Genomic DNA, 26,459 nt, shown 5'->3' with positions numbered 1-26,459 from the left:
CATAACAGGGTCAAAAAAGATTTAGATAAATTCATGGAGGATAGGTCCATCAAGGGCTATGAGACAGAATGGGTAGGAATGGTGTCCCTCGCCTCTGTTTGCCAGAAGCTGGGAATGGGTGACGGGATGGATCACTTGATGATTCCCTGTTCTGTTCATTCCCTCTGAAGCACCTGGCATTGGCCACTGTCGGAAGACAGGATAATGGGTTAGATGGACCATTGGTCTGACCCAGTAGGGCCATTCTTATTTTCTTAATGAGGTCATATAGGGATATGGTGAAGAGGGAAAAAAGGAGTCAGAGCCCTGAGACATGCCAGCAAAGCATGGTGGACGGGAAGCCAGTTGAAAACCAAGAGAGCACAGACTCATGGAAATCAAAAGGTTAATGATAGTCCAGGAGAAGGGACTGATCAAAATGTGTCAAAGGGAGCAGGAGTTTAAGCATGGGCAAAAAACAACAAAACATTGGACTTGGCCGGGAAGAGATTGTGGAAGTAACTGGTAAGAGAATTCAGAATCTCTTTTGTTTTTTTACAGGAGAGCGTCTCTTTAAATGTGATGTGTGTGGAAAACATTTTGCCACCAATGAATACTTAAAATGCCATAAGCGATGCCACATGGGAGCTAAGCCCTATAAATGTGATGTTTGTGGGAAAACGTTTGGATTGAGAGCCTCCCTAGCCCAACACAGTAATGTTCATGCAGGTAACAAAGCAAACAGATGCTGTTTTTGCCAGTAGGTGAGTAGATACTGGTGGAAATTTGGATCTGAAATTGTATGCAAAAGGGATGTTAGCCTTTAACTCAACAATCTTTTTGATGGGCTACATATGTATAGTGAGGGGGGAGTGATTTGGAACCAGAGTTCATACTTACTCATATTTTTTGTAACGGAAAAAAAATTCATACAGTATTTAAAAAATTAAAAATATACCCTGCATTGCCTCCTTGATACAATGTACGGTAGTTAGTTACATTGGGCCAAATGCAGTTTGACTCATTGTTTGGAAATTTATTTCTCGAAGACCTTTATCCTGCAAACACTTACACACATTCTTAACTTTGATTATTTGCAGAGACTGATAAAGCAATCCAGAGCCCAGGACACCCCTCCGCCCGCCAAATGCCCATCCTCCGTGGCCATCACCCTAGCAGAGGGTGGACTGGTGGCAGGAGCCAGTAGCAGGGTAGCATTCCCCAGAAGAAGGGCCTGATCTGCTTTAGTAGGGAGGATTGGGCCCGGTAGCTACCTTCCTGGTTCTATTGGATGTTGCACCTCCCTTTAGAGACTCAGGCAGACCCTGCTGGATCAGTTTCACTTGGGTCACATTTTCAAGCTTTTCTTCACAACCAGCAGGGCTAGAAATATTCATCACGTGATTGTGGGAGCCAGGGCTGTTGTGCAAGTGCTTTAACCCAGCATTGCTCACATAAATAGTCCTGTTACTCACATAAGAAAAGTCAAGCATGTACTGATGCGCCTGCAAGATCAGGCCTGAAAGGACTGATCTTCAGCGGTTGTGGGTTTTATTCATTTGCAGAGACACGTCCATATTTTTGCGAACAGTGCGGAAAAACATTTACTCAGCAAGGAGCTCTCAGGCGTCACCAGCGTATTCACACCGGTGAAAAACCATACAAGTGCAGGGCTTGTGAGAGAACCTTTACAGACATGTCCACCTTACGGAGACACGTATCGGTACGTTGCCTCTCTTTTGCCTTTGTAGCAATTAAACTGCGGTACAGAGGTTTAATTAGGGGTGAATGGACAGGAAGGTACATTTCTGCAGCTGATTTTTTTTTTTAAATTTATTAGGGATTAGAGTAGATGCTTCAGTTTTGATTCCTTAAGAAAAATAAATTCTGTTAGGATGAGGGGGAGGATTAGGGTGCTGATTTACAATTACATTAGGCTTTTAATATTATTAGGGTTGCAAACAATTACAAAAAGTAATCACAATTAATTGCAAGATTTGAAAAAAAGTTGAGATTTATTGCAGTTTTAATTGCATTGTTAAATAATAATTCAATACCAATTTAATGTATTATAAATATTTTTGGATGTTCTACATTTTCAAATATATTGATTTCAACTACAACACACAATACAAAGTATACAGTGCTCACTTTATATTATTTTTATTACAAATATTTGCACTGTAAAAAAGATAAAAGAAATAGTATTTCTTGTAACTTACAAATAGAGATTTTTTTTGTTACATAGCTACACTCAAAAACAAAACAATGTAAAGCTTTAGCGCCTACAAGTCCATTCAGTCCTACTTCTTGTTCAGCCAGTTGCTAAGACGAACAAGTTTGTTTACATTTACGGGAGATAATGCTGCCCGTTTCTTATTTACAATGGCACCTGAAAGTGAGAACAGTTGTTTGCATGGCACTCCTGCAGCTGGCATTGCAAGGTATTTACATGCCAGATATGCTAAACGTTCGTATGCCCCTTCATGCTTCGACCACCATTCCAGAGGAAATTATTTGCGTTAATTGCTTGAGTTAACTGCGATTAATTGACAGATCTATTATTTATAGAGTTGTAGCACGTAGTGCCACAGTCATGCACCAGAACTTGTTATGATAGGTACTGTACGAAGTCCCTGCCCCAAAGAGTGTGCAATATAAAGATGTATTTCTGTAGCTGTTAGATTGAGGAAGAGAAACGCTAATTCCCAGATAATGTACCAATTCCCAGGCCTGACAGCCAAACTGGTCTTAAAATTCAGTTATATCCAGTTATTTTTAAACAGCAAAATCTGATCATACAGGAAATGAAACATGAGGAAAGACAAGAACGTAGCTAATGTAAAGAGGATGCTGCTATAGCTGGGTTGTTTTTGTTTTTTTAAAATCATAGTTAGAGGTCTGCTCGGGCCTAAGTTTTAGGCCCAACCTGGACCTGAACCAGACCCAAGCCCACCCAACCCGAGCCTGAGACCCAAACTGACCCCAATCCTTCCTGCGAACCTGAGTCAGCGTCTCCGTCGCCTCCTGCCTGTGGGCTGGCACAGGGGCAGCTGCGTATGCTGCATGGCTGCTTCCCTCCACAGTGCTGTGTGCGCTATGGAATGAGAGTCACTGCCATTCTGGCACGCTCATGCTGTGACTCTAGCACACGCAGCGCAGCGAAGTGGCAGTGGCCGGCAGGAACAGGGGGCACAGCTGCCACAGGCCGGAGGAGGAGAGCCCACCCTAGCCATAGACCGTCCGATTGCTGTCCCACCTGATTCAGACCCAGCCCTTGTAATCAGGTTCCGTTGGGATTAGGTCAGGTTGCAGGGCTCTGATCACAAATGCTGTGGAAAGTGGCTTAGCCTGCATACTGTAGTTACAAGATACAGTGTCTTACCATTTCTTGAAACTTCAGACGCATTCTCAGAGTTTTGATAGGACACACAGCTCTAGGTGATAAATTGGACTGCGAGCAAGATCGCTAGAATGCCATTTGGGTCCTTGAAGTGACCTCTTTGGGGAGGAAATCAGGACTTTCCCAGTTTCCCTTGATCAAGTCTAGTTCCAGGTCCACTGTGTCATGGCAGTGGACCTGGAACAGAGTTAGTAATGTAGAATCATTCTCACATTTCAGAGCCCAGCTAATCCCTTCGCCCATCCTAGTGCAGCACTGGAATGTTAAAATCAACCCTATTCCGTTTCGAACATGGTTAATGAAAGTAAAATCTTCAATTGTTTTAAATTACTATTCAGAAACTTTTCTTTCCTCTATAATCTTTGGTTTTTCTCCCCCCCCCAGATCCATGACCGGAATGCTCACTGGAGAAGTTTCTTAATAGATCTTACTACCAAAAAAGACCATAATTGGTCCAAAATAGAAACCTTATCAGATGTCTGTATGGGTGAGGACTCAGCACCTGAAATTTGGTCAGTTGACCAAGGTAAACTTTATAAACCAGAAAGTATTAGTGTAAAAAAAGCAGAACAGAGGCCATCTAGTGTTAACATGCGAGACATTGATCACTCCCTTTTATACTTGTAACTTTTATTGCTCTAACCAGAAAATTATAAAATCTCTTGATACACTATGAACGAAAACATTTCAAATCTTTTTTCAGTATAGCTGCTTCATTTTTAAGCTATGTGAGATACTCTTATCTTTATGCAATCAATATAAGATGTTACATTGAAGTCTTTTATCTTGTTATGGTAAACTATTTATGCCAATTAGGTGTTCGACCTGTGCACAGAGTTTTATTTTTAAAAAATATCTTGAATATATCACACAGTAAAATAACCATTTAATTAAAATATATGTTTGTTTTTGTGTGTATATTTATATATACATGCATAATAGTGTTATTGTAAATTGTCTTTATAATAAAGATATTATGTTTAGAGCAATCCACATAAAATGATAATCTATGCTGTATCTAATTTATTTGTACATATTTTATTGTAAAATATTTTTAACTTTCTTGATCAATACAAAAATGTTCAAATATTTGCTGTGTAATGTTATAAACCAACTAGAATGTAGCTGGTTAATAATAGAAGTCAGTGATATATGCTGTTTCCCAGCTTTCAATGGTTCGTTTTGTCTTAATACTGTGATATTTGCTTTTAACCCCTATATATAATTTCTTTGTATACTGTAAAAATAAACTTCAAAATTATTTCTTAAAGAGTGATGGGACACCTCTTAGGCCCATATGTAAAATAAATAATGAGCTGTGAATTATGGGCTCAATTTTGTAATTCAAAGGTTTGACTGCACAACCCTAGATTAAAATAAATCGGCTTTTGCATGGGATGTAGTTTTATTGGCCTCCTGAGAGTCTGAGCATTCAAATCCCCAATGGCTTTCATAAGAGTTGTAGATTCTAAACACCTCTGAAGATTACAATCCTTTTATTATTCAAAAAACTGCATATAATATTATTATTGAGATCTTAGATGTGCCGAAGTCAGGACATTCAGAATTTTGTTTCCGAGACCAATTGTAACACCGAGCACCGTTGCACATATTTAGTATTTTGCATTACTGAGAATGGTGTTAAATGCATGTCTTATTACACGGTGTGTTCAGTGTGGGGGGTTGAAGGTTGTGATGGAAACAGTACTTCTGAATTGCCTGATTATGGGCCAGATTCATTGCTGATGTAATTCCAAAACCAATGGAATTACACCACGGATTAAATTGGTCATATGTTCTAAAATCTCATATTGCATTAATACGATTTTTTAGAAAATGTGTGTGTAGGTGTTGGGGAGGGGCATGATTGAATTTTCTTGATTTTGGGATAGGAGCAACTTGATTGGTCAAACTGCTCCTGTGCTGCAGAACAACCCTCTCCCTGCTTCTCTGCCTTCTGTCCCCCCTACTCACACATACGGTGTCTCCTGAGGAGAGATGTGTCCCCTTTCTCTTGGTCTAAGATGAGCTGCAGAAATTGTAATGCTACAGCTCTCTCTGTGCCCTAGGATAGCTCCTGGATCTATCATGATCTTCCCCAAGAGCCCACTGAATTAATAGGATGGACTGATCTGACCCTCTCAACTCCTGCTGTTCAGTGGAGCCATCTACCTGGTAAGTGATGGGACTTGCTGCGGGAGGCATCAGCCTGCTCCTGTGATCTTTTTGTTTTGTGTCTGCAGCTCTGAGAGGTCTTATCTGTCACCCTCTCCCCTTCTCTTTCACACACTGTTCTTAACATGAGCAAGTACCCATTGTGTGAATGCAGGGAGCATCCACCTCTTTGGCAGATGGGAGTCTCTGCCCCATGCTCTTGCAGAGGGTGCTGCATTGTCTGAATGGCAGGATAGCAATAAATTCTGATCTCATTGTTCTCTGATGATTAAATGTTTTCTGCTCGCTTGGGAGTGAATAACTTAATTTGTGGGTGAATTGGCAGCTGTGTTCTTAAAGCTGAGAGAAATGCTATGCAGAGTCCTGGTCATGACTGAAGGTTTCCTGGACAAAATAGCTAATGTTTTGTGAAGTAGGACTCCTAAATAAAAGTAGCCTGATAATCAGGTGTACTGCGTACCCATAATCTCCACTGCAAGCACTTTAAGCACTTATTAGCTCTGGAAAAAATGAGGCCAATTTTTATTTAGATCCCTAAATTATAGGTGATACAGGTAGCAATCCCTACAGCTAAGATGCTGTTTTTCAGTTATGTATAATGATTTAAGCTGAAATTTTCCTTGATGAGTATTTGCCTCGCACATGGCTTTTTGGTAAACTTCAGCAAAAACAGTTCAGCCATTTCTCAGAACGAGACTAGGGAAAAATGTTACTTTTGCCCATGTTAAAAAAGATCTTATAACCATTGTCTTAAGAAGCTCAAGCATCTTTATGCTTTGGAGCAGGGACTTGACATTTGGCAGGAGGAATCGTGATGTCAGGGTTTAACTTTTGCCATGCAATTAAAAATCCGCCCAAATTTGGCCAAGTTGTGAGTTGCTGGGAATCTCAGTTTGCACACGTTCAATAGAGATTCATTAGAGTTCAGTAGCTACATTCTCCAAAATTTCAGTCTGCCCTGAGCCTGCTCTAGGTTAGGGATGCAAGGGCTAAGCAGGACTTTTCCTCCCATTGTTCCTTGCAGCAGCCAGGGGCATCTCTGGCATGGCATGCAGGAACTGAGAGCAGGCTGACTGTCTCTCCAGTGCTCTAAATGCTCCCCCTGCTTACACCCACTCAGTGAGGAGGAGGAAGAAGCCTGGCTCAGATCAACAGAGGTGAGGAGCTGGGGCTGGGATATGGAGCCAGAAAGAGGGTGGACACTGGAACTGGGCTGAGGAGTTGAGTGGGAGCTGGGAGTTGTACAGTAACTCCTTGCTTAACATTGTAGTTCTGTTCCTGAAAAATGCTACTTTAAGCAAAATGATGTTAAGCGAATCCAATGTCCCCATAAGAATTAATGTAAATGGGGGGAGGGGTTAAGTTCCAAGGCCATTTTTTTTTGCCAGACAAAAGACTATATAGATACATGCACATACACAGTGTAAGTTTTAAACAATTTAATACTATACACAGCAATGATGATTGTGAAGCTTGGTTGAGGTGGCGAAGTCAGAGGGTGAAAGAGGGTGAGATATTTCCCAGGGAATGCTTTATTGCTAAATGATGAACTAGCATTCGGCTGAGCCCTCAAGGGTTAACACGTTGTTAATGTAGCCTCACACGAATAGAGGGAGGGGAGACAGCATGGCAGACAGAGACACACACTATGTGAGAGAGAGACGTGCATTCTCCCTTTAAGTATGCTGACCCCACTCTAAGTACATTGCCTTTTTCAGTAGATTAGCAAGCTAAGGCAGCAGCTGCTGCCAACCAGCTCCCTCTGTCCTGAACCATATTCTGCCCACCCCTGCTCTATGGAGATGGCCCAATGGGGTAAAAGAGCAGGGGGAGGGGGAGTCAATAGGGTTCCAAATGCTGGAACGTCTGGGTTTTTTTCAGTTTGCTCTTTTAAAAATATAGGAAATTATATATACACAGAGCTGCGAAGTCAACCACTCAAAAGTCAGGAAATGCCAGAACGAAGGTTGCCAGTTCAACTGTAATTTGGCCCTTTTGTTTTCATTCATTATAATAGTCTTTGCATGATCACACCCACAGGACCCCTGCCTCATTGCACAGTGTGGTCAGTGTTCAGGGAACGAATCAGGGTTGTGTGGAGAATGAAGATGTCTGTTAGGACCCCTGCCTTATTTGTTGCAGTCGTTGGAAGATGCGTGGTGGACGAGGGAGGGGACTTCAGGAAGAGAAAGGATGGTCTTGTGATTTAGGCAGTTGAGTGTCACTCCTGATTCTATCCCTGCATCTGCTACAGTTCCTATGTGATGCTAAGCAAAGTATTTAAACCAAACTCCTGGGATGGTTCCTCATTTTCCTGGGATCGCTCAGCATGAGACTCGGGGGTCCGATTTTCAGAAGTGCTCAGGTTTCACAGTTGCAACAGAAGTTCACAGGAGTTGTGCTTTGAACAAAGTGCTAAACTCTAAAAAATCAGGCCATGGACATTTTGATCAAATTAGCGTATACTTTTGACACTAATCTCACTGTGTCTCAGTTCCCCGTGTGGAAGGAAGGAGGATAATCCCACCGTTATCTCACCGAAGTTGGGGAATCTTATCTCGCTGTGGTTAATTTATGTTTGTGAAGCACTCCTGTGAAGTTTGATGATGTCCTTCAAGCCACCACTCCCAAGTTCATAGGATGCCTGAGAATCTTGGCTTTCATTTAAGAACAGACAGAAAAGGCTCTAGCCCATAGGCCTGAGATGTGGCCTGAATGCACCGAATGGGCTCATGGCCCAGAGCCAACATGCTTGTTTTCCTAACAGTTCCTGAGTTTTAAGCCAATCTTGGGATTTTGGGGGCCTGGCTCCTGGTGTCTGAGCATGTGGGGCAGACCCATGGGGGAGGGTGGGGTATGGGTAGGATTACCAGCTTTGAAACGCAAAAAATCTGTAACCCTCTCTCCCCCATAACGCAAGCCTGCCACAACCCCAACCAAAGGCAACTCTGCAACCCCTCCCCCTTCAACAGCCACTTATAGTATGTAGAGAGAGAACACATAGAGATAAGATTGATAACATCACCTCCTCACTCTCACATGAATCAAATCCTCTCCTTAGGTATGGGTCACATAGGCTGAGAACCATGGGGATGCAGGCCTCATGGGGAGAGGAGTATGGGATGCACATCAAGGGGTAGGTTGTGTGTATAAGAATGGCCATACGGGCTCAGACCAGTGGTCCATCTAGCCCAGTATCCTGTCTTCCAGTAGCGGCCAGTGACTGGTGCTTCAGAGGAAATGAATGGAACAGGGCAATTAGCAAGTGATTCATCCTGTCATCCAGGCCCAGCTTCTTGCAATCAGAGACTTAGGGATACCTAGAGCATAGGGTTGCATCATTGACCATCTTGGCTAACAGCCAACATGGTCCATGAACATATCTAATTCTTGTTTGAACCCCGTTAAACGTTTAGCCTTCACAACATCCCCTGACAATGGCTTCTGCAGGTTGACGGTGTGTTGTATGAAGAAATACTTTCCTTTTGTTTGTTTTAAACCTGCTGCCCATTGATTTCTGTGGGTGACCCATGTTTTTTGTGTTATGTGAAAGAGTAAGTAACACTTTCTCCACACTGTTTACGATTTTGTAGACCTCTATCATATCCCCCCAGTTGACTCTTTTCCAAGCTGAACAATCCCAGTGTTTTTAATCTTTTCCTCATATTTAAGCTGTTCCATCCCCCTATTCATTTTTGTTGCCCTTCTCTGGACTTATATCAGAATTGGAAAATCTTTTTTGAGCTATGTGACCAGAACTGCACACAGTATTCAGTGTGTGGGTGTACCGTGGATTTATATAGTGGCATTATGGTAATTACTGTCTTATTAACTATCCATATCCTATGCGTTCCTAAGATTGTTCGCTTTTTTGACTGTCACTGCACATTGAGTAGATTTTTTCAGAGAACTATCCATGATGATTCCAAGATCGCTTTCTTGAGTGGTAACAGCTAATTTAGACCCCATCATTTTGTATGTACAGTTGGGTTTATGTTTTCTAACGTGCATTACTTTGCATTTACCAACACTGATTTTTTACCAACATTGAATTTTGTTCCAATCTGGGAAAGTTCCTCAGATTTGTCACCAAAAAAGAATGGCTCAGATATGGGAATCTTGGTCACATCCCCTGCAGTGAAGACTGATGCAAAGAATTTAGTTTCTCTGCAACGGCCGTGTCTTCCTTCAGTGCTTCGTTAGCACCTCAATTGCTCAGTGACCCTACTGATTTTTTTGGCAGGCTGTTTATTTCGGATGTACTGTTTTTTTTTAATTGCTGTTGTTTCTTGTGTCTATCACTAGTTGCTCTTCACATTTGTTTTTGTCCTGCCTAATTATACTTTTACATATAGGGTGACCAGATGTCCCGATTTTATAGGGACAGTCCCAGTATTTGGGGATTTTTCCTATATAGGTGCCTATTAACCCCCACCCTATCCTGATTTTTCACACTTTCTATCTGGTCACCCTGTTTTTGTATGAGTTGCCAGAGTTTATGTTCCTTTATATTTTCCTAGGTAGTATTAGACTTCCAGGTTTTTAAAAAATCCTCTTTGGCTCTAGCCCCTTCTTTTACTGTGTTGTTTAGCCACAGTGGCTTTTTAAATCTTTGTTCTGGTGTTTGGGGGTGGGGTGGGGGCTAGTACCTATAGTTTGAGGCTCGATGGGGGTGGTTTTGAACAGTTTCCATGCAGCTTGCAGGCATTTCACTCTTGTGACTGTGTCTTTTAATTTCCCGTGAATTAGCTTCCTCCTATTTGTGTAGTTCCCCGTGTTTCTGGCCCCCCCCCCATGTTAAACTGAATTACGTGACAGGGCCACCTGGCAAGGGGGCGAAGACCGTTTGGAGGCCGGGTGGGGGGTGCAGGGTGAGCACACACGGGGGGGGGTCACAGGCCTCCTAGGGATGGGATGCGGCCCCACCCCTGAAGGGGGGGAACGTTGCCAGGCAACCCCGCGACGCGTGGAGGAGCCGCCTGGGGTGACGTCACGTCCGCCCGACCCGCTGTCCGTTTGCGTCATGTCTCTGCGCCGCCGTCGTCCTGTGGCTCGAGCCGGGAGGGCGGCGCCGCTTGGTCTCGTGACGCCGATGGCGGCGGCTGCGCCGCGGCTCCGCCCGTGGCAGTTGCCGGAACTGGCTGGGCGGGGGGAGCGCCCGTGAGCGGCCAGCGCTTCCGGCCGCCGCGCGGAGCCCGGGGCTGCCCGGTGAGTGAGCGGGGCCCGGCTGGGTGTGAGCCCTACAGACCCCCGCCCCGGCGCGAGGAGCCCCGGGTGTGGGGATGAGGGGCCGCCCCACAGACCCCTCCCCCCGCTGCCCCCTGGGCGCCCATCGACCCCTCCCCCACCGACCCCCCGCTGCCCCCTGGGCGCCCATCGACCCCCTCCCCCCACAGACCCCAGCCGCCCCCTGGGCACCTGCCGATCCCCTCCCCCCCACTTGGGCGCCCACCGACCCTCTTCCCCCCACAGACTCTTGGGCGCCTGCTGATCCCCTCCCCCACCTGGGCGCCCATCGACCCCTTCCCCCCACAGACCCCTGGGCGCCCACCAACCTCCCTCCCCCCACAGACCCCAGCCGTCCCCTGGGCATCCATCGACCCCCTACCCCACAGACGCCTGGGCGCCCGCCAACCCCCCTCCCCCCCCGGACCCCAGCCGTCCCCTGGACGCCCATCGACCCCCTCCCCACACAGACCCCTGGGTACCTGCCGATCCCCTCCCCCCACTTGGGCGCCCACCGACCTTCTTCCCCCCACAGACCCCTGGGCGCCCGCCAATCCCCCTCCCCCCACAGACCCCTGGGCGCCCGCCGACCCCCTCCCCCGCTGCCCCCTGGGCGCCCATCGACCCCTCCCCCACCGACCCCCGCTGCCCCCTGGGCGCCCGTCGACCCCCTCCCCACACAGACCCCAGCCGCCCCCTGGGCACCTGCCGATCCCCTCCCCCCACTTGGGCGCCCACCGACCCTCTTCCCCCCCACAGACTCTTGGGCGCCTGCTGATCCCCTCCCCCACTTGGGCGCCCATCGACCCCCTCCCCCCACAGATCCCTCCCCCTGCTGCCCCTTGGGCGCCCATCGACCCCTTCCCCCCACAGACCCCTGGGCGCCCACCAACCCCCCTCCCCCTACAGACCCCAGCCGTCCCCTGGGCATCCATCGACCCCCTACCCCCACAGACGCCTGGGCGCCCGCCAACCCCCCTCCCCCCACGGACCCCAGCCATCCCCTGGACGCCCATCGACCCCCTCCCCCCACAGACCCCTGGGCACCTGCCGATCCCCTCCCCCCACTTGGGCGCCCACCGACCTTCTTCCCCCCACAGACCCCTGGGAGCCTGCTGATCCCCTCCCCCACCTGGGCGTCCTCTGATCCCCTCCCCCCACAGACCCCCACCACCCCCATGGTGCCCACAGACCCCCTCCCCCAACAGATTGCTGTCACTCTCTGGGAGCCCCCCGGCCCCCTCACAGACCCCTGCTGCTCCCTGAGTGCCCTCCGACGTCCTCCCCGCACCGACCCCCACTGCCCCATGGGTGCCCCCTGACCCCAGGGCACCCACACATCCCTTCCCCTCATAGCATCTCTCTCACACACACACATCCAGGTTCAAGGGGAGCACCACAGAGCCCCACCTCCCCCTGCACTCTCACAGACCCCTGCTGCCCCCTGGGTGCCCACCACCCCCTCCCCCCACAGACCCCTGCCACTCCCTGGGCACCCACAGATTCCTTTCCTCACAGACCCCTGCTGCCCCCTTGGCACACCCCCCCCACACAGACCCCTGCCATTCCCTGGGCACCCACAGATTCCTTTCCTCACAGAGCCCCACCTCCCCTTGCACTCCCACAGACCCCTGCTGCCCCCTAGGCACCCACCACTCCCTCCCCTACAGACCCCTGCCACTCCCTGGGCGCCCACAGATTCCTTTCCTCACAGAGCCCTGCCGCCCCCGGGTGCCCACCAACCCCCTTCCCCCCAGACTACTCGCTGTCCCCTGGGCGCCCACTGACCCCCTCTTGCCACAGATCCCTTCCCCCCCGGGTTCAGGGGGAGCACCACAGAGTCCCACCGGCTCCTTCCCCCCCCACTCCCTGCTGCCCCCTGGGCGCCTACTGACCGCCTCCCCCTCAGACCCCTGTCACCCCCTGGGCACCCATCAGTCCCTTCCGCCCCAGATCCCTGGGTGCCCACTGACCCTCCCCTCCCCTCTCCTCTCCAGACCTCTGCTGCTCCCAGGCACCCACCGATCCCTTCCCCCGCCACCCCCTGGGTGCCCACTGACCCCTGCTGCCCCCTGATTTCCCCCCCCCAGACTCCTCTTCCACCCCCGTGCCCACAGACCCCTTTCCCCCCACAGACCTCCGCCACCCCCTGGGTGCCCACAAACCCACTTCCCCCCACAGCCTGCCTCTTCTCCATGGGTGTAGAGGAAGCCCCACAGACTGTGGTTGCCCCCTGTGCACAGGGGGAGTTCCACAGATCACCACTCCTCACAGACCCCTGCAGCCCCCTGAGCACAGGGGAAGCTTCCCAAGTGTTTTTCTCCCCAGGAATCTGGGGATGAGGTGCTTCCCTATGGACAACTCCCCCTGAGATTGTGAGGACCGAGACATTTCCTCGCCAAGGAATGGGGCTGAGGGTTAACCCTACAAACACTCCGAACACAACGTGAGGGTGGTGGCACTGGATCCCAGAGACAGGGGTCCCTTTACAGAAGTACAAAGTACTCCACTTAGAAAGGAACAATCAGTTGCACGCATACAGAATGGGAAATGACTGCCTAGGAAGGAGTACTGTGGAAAGCGATTGGGGGGGTGGGGGGGGTGATAGTGGATCACAACTAAATATGAGTCAACAATGTAACGTTGCAAAACAGGCAAACATCATTCTGGGATGTATTCGCAGGAGTATTGTAAGCAAGACATTGTAAGCAAGATGAAGTAATTCTTCCGCTCTACTCTGCGCTGATTAGGCCTCAACTGGAGTATTGTGTCCAGTTCTGGGCACCGCATTTCAAGAAAGATGTGGAGAAATTGGAGAGGGTCCAGAGAAGAGCAACAAGAATGATTAAAGGTCTAGAAAACATGACCTATGAGGGAAGATTGAAAAAATTGGGTATGTTTAGTCTAGAGAAGAGAAGACTGAGAGGAGACATAACAGTTTTCAAGTACATAAAAGGTTGTTACAAGGAGGAGGGAGAATAATTATTGTTCTTAACCTCTGAGGCTAGGACAAGAAGTAGTGAGCTTAAATTGCAGCAAGGGCAATTTAGGTTGGACATTAGGAAAAACTTCCTGTCAGAGTGGTTAAACGCTGGAATAAATTGCTTAGGGAAGTTGGACAAACACCTGTCAGGGTTGGTCTAGATCAGTGGTGGGCAAACTTTTTGGCCTGAGGGCCACGTGTCATGCAGGAGTCTGGCCTGTTGGTCAAGCTTCCATGAGTGTCAACCTGATAACTTCAGTGTTTTCCTGACCCCATTCTTCCAGCACAGTTAGCTGGGCTTCACATGCTCGCTTTATCTGTTGTCTAAACTTGGTGCCAGTCTTCTGTTCCAGTGGCCGTTCTACTGTGAGCCTCAGATTATAATAGTCACTTTAGCCATACTGGATTATGCCTGACAGAACTGGCTTTCTATCTTTTTTTTTGTCAGGCAGTTCTGCCTCTAGACCAGGGGTTCTCAAACTGGGGAGCGTGGAATGTATTATGGGTGGAGGGCATGAGAAGCTTTTGGGGGGGGGGCCGGTTGGGAAGGGAGACTTGTTGCGCACATTTTACCCACAGCAATGCGTAACTAGCAAAACGGATTCCTCCAGATATTGCAGGTCCTCAGTTGGTGCTGTGCTTTTTGACGGATTTCTGTTTAAGCTTGCATAGCATTATACAAAGTCATTGCCATCTGTGCGTTCATCTGTTTGCTATGACGCAGTGTGCACATTTAATTGTACATGTGGACCACAATCACACTTTTGCTTTTTCTCTTATTACAATGGGTCGTTGGCTCAAAAATTAACCAACGCAGGTGAAAAACAGAAGCCAAAACTGATTGAAGTGAAGCACCGCCACTGCATATGTTGGTATATGTACTTGTGTGACAGGGTCAGGGCGTAAACTACTACAGACACAAAGAAGGGGGGGGGCGTGATCAAATACGTTTGAAAACCACTGCTTTAGATAGTGGCACTTTAGTATGGCATGTGACTTGGATAACAGATAGCTGGCTGTACATAAGCACATGGTCTACAGTCCTACAAGCTGTTCCATGTGGGCAGACTCCCTGTGCCCACACAGCAGTTTGCAGGCTTCAGTGACATAACATCTTTTTTAGGAGAAATATATATGGATGTTTCTATTGGCGGAGATATGTGCTTGAAGCAGAGAATGCTGCTAGCACTTTGAAGAAGTTTGTCACCCACTGGAAGTGAAAGCCTTTCATTGCACTATGTACCTTATTGAATATGTTAAATTACTGTTTCCTTTTTGAACAAATTCCAGTAGAGTGGAAGACCAGTGTTACAAGAATGAGTGCATTCTGCATCTTGATGGTAGTTCTTAGTTCTATTATTACAGCTTTATGGAGAGTGTGGCTTATATGTTTTATAATGTTAGTATAATACACTGGTTTAATGATTTGGATAGTCTCTCTCGGGGCTGACTCTTGGAAACTAATAGGTTGGGTATGCAGTTTAAGGCATTCTGTAGCTCAAATAGAAGAGGGTGGTGACTTTGATGCTGAAGGTTCTGGGTTTACTCTCTGCTGATGACCATTGGTGTCCGTACACAGACAGTTTGTAATAATCACTTTTTCAGCTTTTGGTAGTTTGTTCAATGAGTAAACAAGTGGCTAATTATAAAGTAATACAGGAAGTATTGTAACATGTAAAGTGGTTAAAGGGTTGTACCTCTACTGAAAAACACTAACTTCCAACCTATGCTGATATCGAATGCTTTATCAATTAATGGATCTTTGCTTAATTAACCCCAAAACGTATAGTCTGAGGCCATGTCTACATCTAAAATTTTGCAGCGCTGGTTGTTACAGCTGTATTAGTACAGCTGTATAGGGCCAGCGCTGCAGAGTGGCCACACTTACAGCAACCAGCGCTGCAAGTGGTGTTAGATGTGGCCACACTGCAGCGCTGTTGGGCGGCTTCAAGGGGGGTTCCGGGACGAGAGAGCAAACCGGGAAAGGAAACCAGCTTCGCCGCGGTTTGCTCTCTCGGTCCCGGAGCCAGCCAGCAAACCGCAGGGAAGGAGACCTGCTTGCTCGGGGTTCCGGGACCGAGAGAGCAAACCGGGAACGCCGCGGTTTGCTCTCTCGGTCCCGGAGCCAGCCAGCAAACCGCAGGGAAGGAGACCTGCTTGCTCGGGGTTCCGGGACCGAGAGAGCAAACCGGGAACGCCGCGGTTTGCTCTCTCGGTCCCGGAGCCAGCCAGCAAACCGCAGGGAAGGAGACCTGCTTGCTCGGGGTTCCGGGACCGAGAGAGCAAACCGCGGCGAAGCTGGTTTCCTTTCCCGTTTTGCTCTCTCGGTCCCGGAACCCCGAGCAAGCAGGTCTCCTTCCCTGCGGTTTGCTGGGTGGCTCCGGGACCGAGAGAGCAAACCGGGAAAGGAAACCAGCTTGATTACCAGAGGCTTCCTCCTTCCACGGAGGTCAAGAAAAGCGCTAGTAACTGTCTACATTGGATTACCAGCGCTGGATCACCAGCGCTGGATCCTCTACACCCGAGACAAAACGGGAGTACGGCCAGCGCTGCAAACAGGGAGTTGCAGCGCTAGTGGTGCCCTGCAGATGTGTACACCTTCAAAGTTGCAGCGCTGTAACTCCCTCACCAGCGCTGCAACTTTCTGATGTAGACAAGCCCTGAGAGGGAAAAGAAAATGTGTCTGGGATAAAGAGAAATGGAAGTTGTATTTAGCCATCCAAGCTCCATCATTCATGCTTGGTAAAAAATGTCAATCTGCAGTAGGCCTTGCAAGAGGCAGGCCCATCATAAGAACATAAGAGCTGGCATAGTGGGTCAGACCATGGTCCATAACCCATGAACAGTTTTTCCAACTTGTGGAGATTATAAAACAGTGGGACTAATTATTTATCTCGTTGACTTTTGTGTTTTGAGAACTCATATTTTCACTTCATCCAACTTTTTTTTTTAAAATACCTTTTTGTTTACCCCAAAAGCCTATTCTCAGGAATTATTCTATTTGGCATTGTAAGTGTGCTTTTATTATGCACCTTGCATTTCTTTTGACCCTTCTTTTGTTCACTTAGTCTTATTACATTTTAGAATCCTATTAGACTGAACTCTAAACTTTTCTAGCATCTTAGTTCTGATTTCTCAAGGAGTGAATCTGCCAAAATGATGATTGAGACTTGAAATAGAAGTTAACTTTTGAAAAATCTAATTGCTTTCTATGAATGGCTGCTAGCTTATTTCTAAATAGAACTGAGATACAGCTAATCTAGGCCAGATTTTCTGAAAATCTGGCCACTTTATTAAGGTGCCAGAATGGGAGTTGGGCTTTTAAATTTTTTTGGTTTGTCCATGATAGGCAACTAACGTGTGATGTTGTTAACAGCTGTTTGCAGAAAGAAGAAAGATGGAAAGTAATGCAGTTTTGCTAGAATCAAAGTCCTCACCGATAAATCTTCTGAACGAAATGCATCAGTTGCGTCTTCTGGGCCACCTTTGTGATGTGACGGTTAGTGTGGAGTATCAAGGTGTTAGGGGAGAGTTTGTTGCTCACAAAGCTGTATTGGCAGCAACAAGCAAGTTCTTCAAGGAGGTGTTTCTTAATGAGAAGAGCATGGATAGCTCAAGGACAAACGTGTTCTTGAACGAGGTCCAGGTAGCTGATTTTGCTTCATTTCTTGAGTTTGTCTATACTGCCAAGGTAGAAGTGGAGGAAGACCGAGTGCAACGTATGCTGGAAATAGCTGAAAAGCTTAAGTGCTTGGACCTGTCTGAAACCTGTTTTCAGCTGAAGAAGCAGATGCTTGAATCCGTGTTGTTGGAGTTGCAAAATTTCTCTGAATCGCAGGATGCTGAGGAGGACAGTGGTACCCAATCAAATGCTTTACTTGAGTTGAAGACAACTGTTGTGGCAGAAGGTGACCATACAGACTGTCTTCCTGATTCTCCCAGTTCCCCCATGGAAAGACCCAGCAATGGAGTGTCCCCTGAGAGGCCAACTGCCAAATCAAAAGAGAAGGTTGACAAGAAAAAAGAAACCATGAAGCCTCCCTATGCCAAAATCAGAAGGGCCAGTGGGAGGCTGGCTGGGAGGAAAGTATTCGTAGAAATCCCCAAAAAGAAGTACACAAGGCGATTGAGAGAGCAACAGAAGAATGCCGAGGATGCTACTGAAGAGAACAAGTTCCCAAAAGACCAAATCATGCATGATGTGGAGAAGGAAGAGGGGCAAGCGGAGAACAGTGTGAAGCCTGAGAATGAAGAGTGCAATGGCAACTTTGAATTAGAAGACAACTTTAAAAAATCAGAGGAGGAGAAGAAGAAACGAGGCGGCAACTTCAAATGCAGCACGTGCAAGAAGGAATTCCTGTATGAGAGGAGCTTCCTCAAGCACATAAAGCACAGTCATGGCATTGCGGCTGAAATCATTTACCGGTGCGAAACCTGCGGTCAGACCTTTGCCAACCGGTGCAATTTAAAAAGCCACCAACGCCACGTCCACACCAGTGAGCGCCACTTCCCTTGTGAACTCTGTGGTAAGAAGTTCAAGAGGAAGAAGGACGTCAAGAGGCACATTCTTCAGGTTCATGAGGGTGGTGGGGAGCGTCATCAGTGCCAACAGTGTGGAAAGGGTTTGAGCTCCAAAACTGCTTTGAGGCTTCATGAAAGGACGCATACAGGCGACAAGCCTTATGGGTGCACAGAGTGTGAGGCTAAATTTTCTCAGCCTTCTGCACTTAAAACACACATGAGGTATGAACAGACTTAAGTGGCCTTTTTAGATTCTGGTGGGAAAGATAAAATCCACTGAAAGACATCCTGAACCCTCAAGTAGAGCAAGGATTTAAAAGGAGACTGACTGGAGGGTTCAGTATATCCCCTTTCAAAGTGTTTTCTTTCTAATTAGGGAAGCACTGTCATTTAATCTAAGCCCAAAGTATAGGGTTAGGCCCCGATCCAGCAAACACTTAAGCACAGAAGTTTACTCATGGGGGTGGTTCCATTGAAATCTGTTGGACTGCTCTCAAAAGTAAAACTACACACATGCTAGGGTGTTTGCAGGTTTGGGGCCTTATATTTTTTTGAACTGAATTAAGAAACACTAAAATTAATAGTAAAATGTTATGCAGTGGGAATGAAAATCTTGTAAAAAATGTAAATATCCCCAGTGGTGTGTGTAACCCAAATAAAACAAGCACCAGGATGCTGCAAAAATACCCAGGGAAGTGAAATTGACTAGAAACAGACCAATCTGGTGTCGCTGTCAGCAAATTAAGTGCACAAAAGTAGACAGACAGCAAGGAATGATGGGTAATAAAGCTTAATATTTATATGGCACTTAGAAAATGAGAACATTGTGCCTTTTCACATGGGACCCATGAAGTCCATGTGAGTTGCGTGATTGTGAAGGTAATTTGGTTCACTTGGGGCTTGAGACTGCAAGGTAGTGAGCGACTGTGGCCGATGCTGCAAAGCACTTAAGCATGTGTTTAAAGTTAAGTACACGTGTAAGTGTTTTGTAGGATCGGGGCTAATGCCTTGCAGAATCAACCCCTCGCTAACCCTCAGAGCACACTCTGAGGGAGGGTAAGTGTGGGGAAACTGAGGTAGATAGTGCATTCCCCAAAATGTCACTTCCAGAGCTGGAATAGAACTCTGGAATGTTCTGACATCACTAGGCCACTCTCTCCTCTGAGGTATGAAGTTCATTAGATCTTAGTCTCTTAATCTAAAAGTACTCCTCTACCCCGATATAACGCTGTCCTCAAGAGCCAAAAACTCTTACCGCGTTATAGGTAAAACCGTGTTATATCGAACTTGCTTCAGTCTGCTGGAGCGTACATCCCCGCTCCCCCGGAGCGCTGGTTTACTGTGTTACATCCGAATCCGTGTTATATCGGGGTAGAGGTGTACTACATACAGACAGGATGCTTTCTGTCATTATAGTCTCATTGAAATCAACGAGATTTCACATGATAGTAAACACTATGCCCCACAGTAAGCATTTGCAGGAGTGGGTCCTAAAATGTTGTTACCAACACAGAGAGAGATTTTTTAGCATCACTCTCTAAAGTGTTGTGACTGCTTGACACTGAAAAGCATTCACTAGTCAGGAAAATGAATGAGATTCCCCCTCTACCTGGTACCAGTATGAAGGGACAATAAGGATGCTATCTATGATGATTTTATTGTTTGTTAAGCATTGAGAAGGTGCTCAGCATTGTACGTGTCATGCATATCAAGACAGTCTCTGTCCCGAGAGCTTATGCTCTAGAGGACAGACCTAGAAAGACAAGATGTTTGGGAGGTCCAGAGGAAGGTGCCGCTTCAGATAATTACCTAATTTTTTCATTTTAATCTTTACGTATAATCTCCCCTGCTAATATTTAACTGTGAGAACTGATCATCTGGTATTTTTGTTCCTGCAGAACTATTCAAAGGAGTCAAGTAAATCAAGTGTGAAGTTCATGTGTAGGCAGGAAGTTAAAGGTAGATGCGACTGAAGTGCAATTATAGACCCTGATCCTGCAAGCTGCTCTGCATGGACACTGGACTTCACCCATGCAGATCTCTTTGCAGGACTGAAGCTATAATAAGGAAAATGACTGTATACAAATGCAGTGTAGTTGTAGCCATGTCGGTCCCAGGATATAGAGAGACAAGGTGGGTGAGGTAATGTTTTTTATTGGACCAACTTCTGTTGGTGAGAGAGACAAGCTTATATCAAAATGTCATTTTCCTGTTCTGCTCCCTGTGTCTCTTCAGTTTGAGCCGTAGCCACTTACTTTACTTTGTAGGCCTGATAACCCTGCAGAGCCAGCACAGGGAACGGCAAGCCAAACTGTGGTCTGGCTCGGTAATCATTTAAAAAGAATTGTTAGCCAAGTTCTCATTGCAGAAAATGATGATGATGATAGCAGAGCCATAAAGATTACTGCTTGATTTTCAGATTCCAGCTGGAATTTAAAAGAACAGTTTATATTTTTATTACAGTTAGGTAACCCTCTATATCTTCCCCTCTCCATTTTTGTATTTGAAGTGTAAAAATTCAGTAGAGATTTTTAGGCTTACCAAAAACGTCTTTGGCTCAAATATTTCTGGATCCTGATCCCAAATCCTGGAATGTGATAGTCAGGGACAGCACTCTGCTTGTATGGATCAGCTCAGAATCTCAGATCGATTAGGAAATCTTAGAAAGATAATTAGCACTGAATTCCACAATGCCAGTTTTTTTAGTCACATTTCAGAGGATAACCATACAGTAAAAGTGACTAGTAATGTACTGTAGAGAAGAGAGAACCTTTTAGCTTAATGGTATTTTTTTCATTTCAGAATCCACACTGGTGAAAAACCATTTGTCTGTGATGAATGTGGTGCAAGATTCACACAGAATCACATGCTTATATATCATAAAAGGTGTCACACAGGCAAGTTTCTTCTTTTGTCACCCTCTCCATGTAAAGGAACGTCAGGTGCAAAACGTATGTTATTTAGAACCTAACTGCTGTTGCAGTTTGTGACATTATGTGACATATGTTTGTGATATTTAAAGGAGGGGAGGGGCAGGGAGAGAGATCATGGTTTTGTGAATAGTTGTCTTTACTCGGGTTGCTAGGTTTAAGGAAATGTACAAAAAAAGGGTTAATTTTAATTAGCATTTCCTAAAGAAAAAGCCAACACAAGACTTCAATAAAACACCAGCTGTATAAATAATTGCAGCCATCTGGATACTGAGTAGATCAGGAGCTCCAGTGTGGAGCACAAGTATATTTTTGTTGCATATTGTGCTTTTCTGTATTGGTGTCAGAGCATTTTTGAGAGAGACGGGAAAATATTGTCAAAGCTTCACCCGTAACATTTTCAGAATTTACTGCTGTAAAAACAAGTTTTTAAATGTGCCCTTATCAGAAATGTTGCAGAATTCCACACTTTTCCTTCATCACAGCTTTACTGCCATTTAGTTTAATGAACTAATACTGGTCTCAAAATGGTTTAAAAAGGAACTCTGAAGCCCATGATAAACCCAGGTATTTGCTGTGAATGTCAGTAGAAGGGGCTTTTTTTGTTTTTGTTTGCAAAGGAGTCATTCATAGACACCTTTGCACAGTCTGCATTTTGCTCCCTTACTTCCCTGCATGGTCTTTGCTTGTGGGCAGGCAGTGGATAGAAGTGGGCAAAAACCTAGTCAAGGGAATGGAAGTTTCCCATTGGCTTCAATGGACTTTGGATCATGAGTAGCTGGAGACTGCTTTGGAAATTCAGTCCCATTGATAGTAAGGCTTTATCCTAATTATTAAAGCTAAATATGAACTCGCATTCTGGGCAAACATGCAGCAATTAACCTAAGAAACATAATTTTAAAAGTGGCTTATTTTAACCTCTAATTACCTGCTTCATGCACTTGCAATTAAAATCACATATGCTGGATTGACATTGTACTGCTAGGCTTGTGTCATGTGTGGGGAATTCCTTCTTTTCCTTTCGCATTTCTTACCCAGACATGTTAGAAATCTCTCTTTCCCCCCTGCTCATGGACGCTTCTCCCTTGAACAAATGTAAGCTGGCAGAAAATGTAAAACTAGTGACATGTTAACCCAGGAAAACTTGCCTTAAGCAACAACTGAACATCGGGTACTAAACAGAGTAGCCTTCTTATAAGAGTGAGCAGGACTCTGTTCAGTATGAGCCTGAGCCAAGGGCCACTAAGTTAGTGGAATGACTCCAGCTAACTGAAGAGTTCAGTGGCCCTACATTTGGGGATATTTTGGTATGCTCTGAGATGGGAGGTTGCCTTCTGAGAGTGGTGCCTCGCACAGCTTTCTCAAACAGGCATATTCCGTACCTGATAATGCAGCTTTTACTCCTCTGAGCTAGGCTCACTGAATCCTTTTTGACATTGACCCGTGTTTAGTTTGTATATAATAGCTCTGTGTTTGCATGTAATGCCTAATGACATTCTAAAACACTCCTTTGTTTTTCCTTCTCCAATTCACCCTTGCTGTAGGGGAAAGGCCTTTTATGTGTGAAACATGTGGGAAGAGCTTTGCCTCTAAGGAGTACTTGAAACACCATAATAGAATACATACCGGATCCAAGCCGTTTAAATGTGAAGTTTGCTTCAGAACATTTGCACAGAGGAATTCGCTTTACCAGCATATTAAAGTTCACACGGGTAGGAAACATTTGTTTGGAAAGTAAAGTGTATAGGATAGTAACGTGTATCTATAGGTCTAAGTCTTAGGACTGTTTAATGTTGAGGGACTCCTTTAACCAAGAACTTTTATTACTTTTAAACGTACTAACCCTTTGTAGAACTCTTAAAACGGTTTTCAACCAATGGTGGGGTTTCCTCCATTCCTTTCCTCTTACCCCATCCTCCAAAAATGTGTTCTCTCTGCTGACTGAATAGCAGCAATTAACTGGCAAGCACTTCACAGAGCTGTGCTGATACCTCCTTACTGATGCTGATGCCACATGACACACAGAGAAGTTTATTAGTAAATAAAGAGCATCCATTTTAGCTCCATTCAAAACACTGCAAAGAGCAATGTTGTCTTTGCAGACTTGTCCTCCCACCCACCTTTACTGCTGGCTTCCTCTTCCTAGTTTGTGTTCATCTCTACCTGTACCTTGTTCTCTGTCAGTAGAAGCAAAATGGCCATGGGCACAATTGCATCTCTGCTCCGACGCAGCCTTGCGCTCCTACTGGTTCCACCTGAACCATGCAACTCTAGTCAGTGTCAGGTTGCTGCTGCCAGCGGCTCCAAGCAAACACTCTACTGCCTTTGCTGATTGTGTCCTTGACATTGTCTTTGACTCTACACTCTCCTTCACCCATCTCTTTTATAGCAATTGGGCTATCTCTATGGCTTCCTCCATAACTTCACCTGCATCTATATCAGCCTCAGTCCTACCCCTGCTGAAATCTTCATCCATGTCTTTGATCTCCTCTTTTGGCTGGTGGAGTGCGCCTTAGGTTTCAACACCACGGCATGGGGCGAATGTTTCTGTCTAGCTTTGCTGATGTACAAAGTGCAGCCTACACTATAACCATCTAGTTGCTCTCCGTTGCAAAGCCAGCTTAATATTGTCCATAGTTATAAAATTCTCCCTAGACTATCTTCAGCCAGCTCGAAGACACTCAGTGTACTTTCCTCTCCTCAGCTTGTCTAGCACTGGGCTCTTCTCTGTCCCTGCACACAATCCTACCACGATGCTGGAGCCTTCTCCCCTATATTGCCTGCCATCTGCAATACCAACCTGACATCTCTCTGCCTCATCACATTTGCATCTATTTTCAAATCATCTGAAACCCCTACTTACTTTCTCTGTGCTGTTATTTAACCCCGTGGCTGTATCACAAAATGCTTTACTGGGGTAAATAATAAATCGTGGGTGAAAGATGCTTTAGACTAAAGTGAAGTTTATATACTGAATGGTATTGTGATCTGCTTTGGTAGATTTAAAGAGAGAAACCAGAGGGTGTGATAAATCCCAGTATTTCTGCCTTAGTAAAATACTGATATAGGTAAATATGAAAACTCATGTATTTCAGGCCAGAAGCTTACCGATGTAAGTGCTCTGTTGGCTTCAATAGAGCTAAACCGATTTACACTAGCAGAGGATCTGCCCTGAAACTATAGAAATGATCTGTTTACCTTGGATGCATCAGTATAATTTTATGCAAATCTGAAATTCCCACAAATATGTTTGCATGCTTTGCGAACATGCCGGTACTTGCCTAGTCAAATAACTGTGATACGAGGGCATGTTATGAGATTACCAAAGGAGCAGCACTCCGGGTACAGCTCAGAGGTCGTTCTAACCCTGTGTTCTGATTTCAGGTGAACGGCCCTATTGTTGTGATCAGTGTGGTAAGCAGTTCACACAGCTCAACGCATTGCAGCGCCATCATCGGATACACACGGGGGAGAAACCGTTCATGTGCAATGCGTGCGGGCGAACATTCACGGATAAATCCACCTTGCGGCGGCACACTTCAGTAAGGACCGAGTCTTGCTACAGACGCCACTGCTCGTTCCAGTGGGTCTTATGTTGCATCTCAGACATGCCCATGTAAAATGGGCCTGTTGGCTGTAGAATACTTGAGTAAATGCATTGTCCCATTGAGGCCGACAGCTTTTCTGGGTTACAGACAAATTAATCTCACTACTGGCAGCTTAGCGCGCATACACAGCAGGAAGGACAGTTATTTTTCTCACTCTTTTGCTGACTCACTATATGACCCTGGGGCTGCCATTTCCCTGCGAAATGGGAGTGATAATACAGGGAGGCTGTGTGCGACTTCACTCATTGGGAGAGATACTTTGCTTTGCCAAGTTCACACTTGATGAAATGGAGCAAGGGAGCCCTTCAGAGACCTGATTGGAGCTCCCTGATTTTCTACCTGGCCCTGGGACAAGCTAGCGCAGCATTGGGGCTGCTTTTTTCTGCGTCAGCTTACAATAGCTCAGGCCTCTTCTCCCTGTCTCCAGAGGGCTGCCATACAAGTCCACTTGGCCGACTGTGTGCCTGCTTCAGAATCCCCAGGTAGAAGGATATAGCAAGTCACCCTCCTTTTGACACTGCCTGAGCCGTATAAAAGCTGAGGAGCAGCACGGAATCTGCCCCACTATTTGTAAACAGATTTTTGGATCCTTGGCTGGAAGATTCTGTAGAAAGGCAAACAGCAAGTGCTGAAACTGTATTGTGTTTGTTTTTAGATACATGATAAGAATACACCCTGGAAGTCTTTCCTGGTTATTGTTGAAGGAGTGTCTAAGAACGACGAAGGTCACAAGACAGAGCTTCCTGATGAAGAGTATCATGTGTCACCTAAAATAACAGAGAAGTTGCTGTCTTTTTCTGAAAATGGCCACTATCAAAACTTGACTGCTGTCCCAGGGAGTGTGACTGCACTGCATGAAAACAGTTCTTCTATCGGGACAGACTGCAAATCGGATGGGACTGTGGGACCCCAAGAAGCCCTCCTAGCTACCACCTTAAGTGAACTTACGGTACTACATACACAGACAGATGCCATTCAGCCACAGCTCCATGCTCTGGTGAATATGGAATAATTTGGTATTGTTCACCAACCCAGCCTAGGCCATACCTCTAATAACTTCTGACTTTGCCAGGAACCTAGTGATGTAATTAGGAGAAAGCATAGCCCCTAAAGGAAGAGGGACTAGTCGTGGATGACATTCATGGCATTCATGTCCTCCTCACCCTTAAAACACCACCAACCTGTAATCTTCAATTTGCATAGTCTAGCGGTAGCTCCTTTTCCCGGCTGATAGTTGTTGTTCTACTTTATTCATTTCTTGATTTTTCTGTACCCTCTGTTATGAACGTGGGAAATAATACAGTCACTTCAGAGAGCAGTTAACCTCAAGCAGAGCATATGAAGACCTGCCATTGTTTTAATCTCTGGAAATCTGACTATGCAGTCTCCTCTTTGCTACCCTTCCTGCAAAGGTGTGGTAAGCCCTTCTTCCTTTTGTTCGGATGGCTTGAGTGCAGCTCCCTTAGAAAGGAAGGGATGTGGGTTTTTTGTGTTGTTTCTTTTCCAATTCGATTCCACATGAGTGAACAAAACAGAAATATTGTGTTTGTTGCTTGTGGGCCTAACAGTTAATGGAATTAAATACTTTCCTAGTAAAAGTTTGTAAGTAGAAAATAAAATTCTGTTAAATTTCA

At 46.0% G+C, this 26,459-nt stretch overlaps 2 protein-coding genes across 8 annotated transcripts in view; both read left to right on the top strand.

The window, feature by feature from the left end:
- Window positions 1-5,536, top strand: part of LOC115649251 (GDNF-inducible zinc finger protein 1-like) — a 22,774-nt gene extending 17,238 nt beyond the window's left edge. For 2 of the 6 annotated variants that reach the window (XM_030558048.1, XM_030558049.1), the window contains exons 5-7: window positions 541-708; window positions 1,545-1,702; window positions 3,767-4,775. In XM_030558048.1, coding sequence (XP_030413908.1) covers window positions 541-708; window positions 1,545-1,702; window positions 3,767-4,009 — 569 coding nt within the window. In that variant the 3' untranslated portion in view covers window positions 4,010-4,775. Of the gene's footprint in view, window positions 1-540; window positions 744-1,079; window positions 1,703-3,766; window positions 4,776-5,451 lie in introns of those variants that run through there. The other 4 variants (XM_030558051.1, XM_030558052.1, XM_030558053.1 and 1 more) reach the window with 4 other exon arrangements.
- On the top strand, window positions 5,470-26,459 carry GZF1 (GDNF inducible zinc finger protein 1). 2 transcript variants are annotated; one of them, XM_030558056.1, is made up of 6 exons: window positions 5,470-5,557; window positions 17,143-18,509; window positions 21,090-21,184; window positions 22,762-22,929; window positions 24,602-24,759; window positions 25,481-26,459. In XM_030558056.1, exons 2-6 carry the CDS (start codon window positions 17,164-17,166, stop codon window positions 25,835-25,837), a joined length of 2,124 nt encoding a protein of 707 aa, XP_030413916.1. In that variant the 5' UTR covers window positions 5,470-5,557; window positions 17,143-17,163; the 3' UTR covers window positions 25,838-26,459. The 2 variants fall into 2 exon arrangements, with proteins under 2 accessions (XP_030413916.1, XP_030413915.1); XM_030558055.1 differs by lacking the exon at window positions 5,470-5,557 and adding an exon at window positions 10,698-10,765.

This window comes from Gopherus evgoodei, chromosome 3, assembly GCF_007399415.2.
Source record: "Gopherus evgoodei ecotype Sinaloan lineage chromosome 3, rGopEvg1_v1.p, whole genome shotgun sequence".
Classification (NCBI taxonomy): domain Eukaryota; kingdom Metazoa; phylum Chordata; order Testudines; family Testudinidae; genus Gopherus; species Gopherus evgoodei.
This window is presented reverse-complemented; position numbering and strand designations above follow the sequence as displayed.